Genomic DNA, 6,071 nt, shown 5'->3' with positions numbered 1-6,071 from the left:
TATTAGATGAATTAGTTCAATTAATTAGTTGAACTAGTTAGTTGAATTAGTTTAATTAATTAGGTATATTCTTCGTAAGTGCTTAGTTGAACTAGTTGAATTAACAGAATTTGTTGAATTAATAGAACTAATAAGTGTTTAATGTTTCACCTATGAACATAGGAATGTCGTCTGACGACGAACACGATTTCATTATGTGTGAATACTGCAAAGACCAGCGCGGCCTGTGCGGCCAAAATTTTCTAGTTGATGATAGACGCTTCAGCATCAAGCTGGATGAGAACTTCTAAGTGGATACAGTAAGTCACAACGACAAGTCTTTTTTCGTAATTAAGCATGACTTATGCTTCATTTTGCTTCACCTTTTAATTTTAATTTTTCACTATTCTACTAGCGTATCCCTGCCATGCAAGATTTTTTGTCTTGGATAAGATAGATTTCAGTCCTAATGAAACTATGGAGGTAAAAAGAGTTTATTTGAAGACCGAGCATGGTTATACCTTCAACGTCAAATTATACAATGCAGACACATACACCTATTTTGAATGCAAAACTTGGCAAGCACTATGCAAGGCTTATGCATTTAAGCCTGATATGGTTATCACCTTTGATATTCGTCCGGAAGATGATATTGAAGGTAATAGAGACATCTGGGTCGATGTGCAGACGCCTCCAATTCTACCATTATGTAAGTTTCTCAACCATATTTATGTCTTCGATATGAGATTATTTGAACCAGTTGAATAATTAATAGATCTCAATTAATATTGACAGCTTACTTCCAGTCAAGCAAACATGTCCGGCGCTCGGTAGACAGGACCATCCACTGTCTCGGGGCTGAACTAAACTGCGAGGAGACAAGTCATTATGTTTCTTGGCTTGAGGATCTTGATGCTGTCAAGACAAATTTCTTTTCTGCACTTAGAAATGTTAGTACTCAAAACGTGCGACCAATAGTGTTCGTACTGAACTACGGTCACATATATTTAGGAAAGATGGTAAGATTTCTACTATTTCTTCTCAGTGCATCTTTTGCATACATTATTTTTTAAGCTAAACTTCATTGCTAAGTATGTTACTATACGATGTTCTTCAACAGGGACTCCCGATGAATGTTGTGCCTGATTGGATCGAGACTAAAGGTACCATGAATATTGTTAGCTTACGGCCAAGATATCCTACAATGCACTTTAGTGCATTCAGGATTTCTAATAGCGAGGAATGCTTAATAGTAAAAGACTGGAGCAAAATTATGAACGATCACAGAGAAGTACTAGGGGCAGCAATCAGAAGCGCAACCCACGATTAGGAGACAGATTCATCTGCATGCTCCAATATGATGAATCAGCAAAGCTATACATGTTCTATGCTATTTTACCTGAGAGAGAGCAGCAGGAGTGATTAATTAGCTAGTTCATGCTCTTAGTACTTGTACTCTTATGTCCGTGTTCTTCGTCCTGAACTTAATCTCAAACAGTGATTTGCTTTTGTGGTGTTATGAACGATTATAATATCATTACCATGTTGAACTCGATGATATCTTTGCTATGAAAACCGTTGGTGATGATATATATGATGCAAGAGTTTCTATATTAATTAATATGATGATGATGAGTTATTATATCATTTATGAAAGAAATTGCATATTAGTTTCAACTGGATGGATTCTAGCTAAGTGATCAAGTATATATATGTCATATCCATATTACCTCGATCACTTAAGTAGGTGATCAAGTATATATAATATGGATATGACATATACTTGATGACTCAGCTAGGATCCACACACATCCAGTCAAACTAATCACCTAATGATTTAACAACTCATTATAATGTAAAACAATCACTAAATTAAATTGAAAATACATAATTAAAGTAAAAAAAACCAAAACACACCAAAACATTTAGTACCGTTGGTGTTACCAACCGGTACTAATGTCCTACGCGCCCACGGAGCTGGCTCGTGCCACGTGTTTGCCCTTTAGTCCCGGTTCGTGCTGAACCGGTACTAAAGGGGGGGGCCTTTAGTGCCCACAATTTAGTGCTGGTTACCGAACCGGCACTAAAGCCCCTTACGAACCGGTGTTATTGCCCGATTCTGCACTAGTGATGGTATTCTTAACTGTGGTGAAAGAATGACACGTATAAAGTTATGTGCTATCGCTATGCTAAAATACGAGTTAACGTGTGAAAATCATGCAGCAAATACACTAAAATAATAAATTGAAAACCAATAGTATCCTTAAATGGAAATGGAGTTTACTTGAACAAAATCAACACCAACGAGATAAAATGTACAAGGAAAATGTGTACGACACGAACAAGTCTATCACATCACATCATCTCATGCTACTGCTTATACATAAATTGTATTGTGTGGCCATGTTTTACAAGAGAGAACAATATTGATGCAACAATAACAATTCCCGGCGGATGAGATAACAACAAAGGGGGTCATAGCTCGACCTTGCAGGAGTGTGCCATGCCGGAGCCACGACATGCCATAGGTGGGTGGGGGCGAGGACGACCTAGGTGGGAGTGTGTCATGTCAGAGCAGTGACGTGCTACAGACAGAGGGGCAAGGGCAACCTGGCGCGACATGGCGGTGTCGATCTGGGCCAAAAGAGGTTGAGGGGTGGTCCGGTGGTGTCCTATGCTGAGCTCGTCAGTGATGCTGATCTAGGGGGAAGGGGACAATGTGAAGCACCAGATGCCTCCAATGCTCCATGACTCGAGGCAATGGTTGCCCATCGTGAGAGGAGGGCAAGAACTGCCTGAAAAGCTCCCTCCACGCATGTCGTCGCCATCTTCTTATCTTATACTCTCAATTTCCTCCCAAATTGAGATAGGCCTAGGAGAGTGGTGACTCTATTTTATATACTATTTTTCGAGGGTATTTAGCTTGGTTTAACCAAGGGTTTTTCCTCTTCACAGACGAATATTTATCGAAACTAGAGAAACCTCGTATTCTTGATTGATTTTCAGGACCAGATACTTCTAGAAGGATATAAAACCATACTTGGGTGATTGAGGGGGAAATATATATTTTTCTCTTAGGAACAAACTGCATATCACGTCAATATAAGAGAAGAAGACACGTCATATGAGCGTGACTGCTTGTATAGTTGGTCGTACTAAGAGCCGTCGCCTTCCCCTCATCTAAACTAGCAACTTCCGTAGCTAGGAGACACACAACAGAACAACGGGGGAGGCAAAGACAACGACCAGAGCAGAGGAAGAGAGATCCAGGGGAGAATCGCTCCACCCTTATCCATTCCGGTTCCTTTACACCGACATCCTCCATTACATGACCGACAACACCACCATTAGAGAAAGATTCCAACTTATAAGCTTAAGGTTCATAAACTGTATTCATACTTTGACCTAGAGATCCTAATATGGTTAATCATTCATCTTCATGACAAACTACCATAAAACCGAGATGATTCCTTTTATTTGATCTATGTGTTTTGTTATTATTTACCTCTCATCCGCGAGTAATTCCCCTGGGCATGGGAGATGTAAGGGGTTGGTAAGATGTGTTTGTCCATGTTCCTTATCTTGATAATCTTGTGGGATTAGTTTGATGACTGGTTATTAGGTTGATTATCCTTGGCATTCATAATGCTTGTTCTCCAATTTAAGGGACCAGAGAACATGATTGAGAGATTTATAAGGGTAAGCACTTATTGTCCATGACTATAGAGTTACCGTTGACCCTTCGAAGCAAATACTTGCATGCAGCTGCCGACAACTTGATAAAACTGGTACATTGTGTGCTCATGCTCGTATCTTGGTTTGATGAATATCAAGTCATTACCTTCATAATATGTGTTAAAGTGATGGGCACGAGAAGCACATAGTGGAACAATATAGGACAACAAGGTAATCAATATGATAAAAGAAACAAATATGAATGCAGTGCTTCGCTATGGATTTATGTCCCACAAAATTTTCAGATTGAGCAGCCAACTTTCTAGGATGCACCGTGTTGTAGACAACACTGTTAACATCCTTGGTAAGCAAACTGAAAAAAAAAATGCATGTACAAGCAATTACAAGCATATCCATGTACAGTTCCCACAAATGTTAGTCCACCAAAAGACTCTTTGATTAATGTAGCCTAAAAAAATGGAGGTTGGAGCGAAAAAATCAAAACGACAAATAACTTGGCTCGATGAGACGCACATGGCTAAGAAAAAAATAGATAAACAAAGTTAGATCGCGGTTTGGGGAGGAGTTGGGGAATGATGATGCACATGCACAGGCAGCCTATATGTTGGTAATAACAATTGTGTTCAACTCCCTCCGTTCCTAAATATTTGTCTTTCTAGATATTTAGAAAAACAAATATCCGCAATGAAGATTACAAGGCCAATCAACTTCTGCCTATGGCAACACTTTGCCATTCTGTAATGTTCAGTTATGTTACAGTTGAAATCAGTTCTCTATCTAAGTTGAGAGTCTAAACAAGCAATGAAGATTACAAAGCCAATCTTCACTCAACTTCTGATTATGGCAACATTTGCCATTCTGTAATGTTCAGTTATGCTACAGTTTAAATCAGTTCCCTCCTGCCACCTGCAGATTACGACGACTTCCAATTCAGTGATCCAAGTCTAAAAATTTCAGCTCATTCAGTCACAGCAATGACATTGAGTTACGTACATCCATCTCTATTTGTCACACTCAATTCAGTCACGACGGTGACACTATCATTATCTGCTCTCAAATTGGAGTAGTTTACAATATGCTCCTAGAGTCTCGACAGGAACAACACTGCCATGACAGACAGCGCTGAGGCCAGTGTCATATGGCAGTAGTATATGCTCCTAGAATGTCGCGCCGCAGCTCGCCGGCGGGCCGGGTCAGTAGGGCCGCTCCCCGACGACGTTCCCCGGCGGGTAGTAGTTGCAGGTGATGAAGACGCCGCCGTCGTCGCAGACGACGCGCGCGCAGCCGACGTAGGCGGTGCGGCGCCACACGATCTGCGTGTAGTGGCCGCACTCCCGGCCGGGCGCGCACGCGTTGGCGGCGTACGAGTAGTCCACGCCCTCCGCCGCCCAGTCCTTGACGGCGTCCCCGGGCCGCCACGCCGCGCCGGCGCCGCCCCAGAAGATGTTCTCGCCCAGCGCGAACTGGCCCTCCGGGAACGAGTGCCGCAGCGCGCAGTCCGCTCGGCGCTGCGACGCCCACGACCGCGCGTACGACTCCAGCCGCGGCGACCACGCCAGCGGCAGCTCCCACCGCGCCATCCGCACCGCGTTGTGGTAGTAGAGGAACTCCGCCGCCTCCGCCCACGCGCCGAGGCCGCCGAGCGCCGCGCCGGCCGCGGCGCCGTCTCCCCCGCCGTCGCAGTCCGCGCACCGCGCTGCCGAGGCGTTGTACACCGTCGCGTTGTACTTGTGGTGGGCTCCCGGCGCCGGCGCCGTGGCATGTGCTCCCCGGAGTAGTAGGCAAAGGCAATGGATGTGGAGGCTGGAGACGAGCAGAGCGGCGAGAGGCTTCATGGTTTCTCACTCCCCCTGATTCTCCAGAGTAGTGGTCAGTGGAGTGTGGGTGCGTTCTGGGGCAGAGCTGGGATTGGATGAAGCAACCCAAAAATATATGTACTGCGAGCTCACAGACACAGAGCAACAGGCGATTCGTTTGTCTTTTGCATTGGGCGCGCGCCCGTGACCGTGAGAGCGGCGGCCGCTTGATAATTGCATTTCATCAAGCTGGGTTGTGTCATGAGCACTGCTACATGAACGACATTTACCCGACGATACATGCACGACATGCATATCAAGCCATCCATGGATAAAGCTAAAGCAGCAGCTAACGGCTGAATTAGCCATCGTCGAGTGTCGTTCAGCGCTGTATCATCTGTGAAGTATTTCCGTTGTGTCTACTCCAACTTGGGTCGTGGCGACATGGATTCTGCGAGGACGAAACATTCCTACGTATGCATGCACTAGGTGCTTGTGTAAATTTCCGTGACCGTGTGGATCGTGATACTACCACGTACTGCTACATTCCCACGGACAGAGCGTTTATGGCACAGTGTTGACCGCTGGGGTTGCCAGAGG

General features: G+C 44.3%; 1 protein-coding gene across 1 annotated transcript; it reads right to left on the bottom strand.

The window, feature by feature from the left end:
- Window positions 1-4,609: 4,609 nt before the first annotated feature.
- Window positions 4,610-5,660, bottom strand: LOC123131134 (pathogenesis-related protein PRB1-3). Its single transcript, XM_044550880.1, has one exon. The coding sequence runs from the start codon at window positions 5,508-5,510 to the stop codon at window positions 4,869-4,871; it is 642 nt and encodes a 213-aa protein (XP_044406815.1). The 5' UTR covers window positions 5,511-5,660; the 3' UTR covers window positions 4,610-4,868.
- Between the last annotated feature and the right edge of the window lie 411 nt (window positions 5,661-6,071).

The sequence above is a fragment of the Triticum aestivum genome, chromosome 6A, assembly GCF_018294505.1.
Source record: "Triticum aestivum cultivar Chinese Spring chromosome 6A, IWGSC CS RefSeq v2.1, whole genome shotgun sequence".
Lineage (NCBI taxonomy): Eukaryota > Viridiplantae > Streptophyta > Magnoliopsida > Poales > Poaceae > Triticum > Triticum aestivum.
The sequence above is the reverse complement of the archived record's forward strand: the minus strand, read 5'-3'. Positions and strand labels throughout refer to the sequence as shown.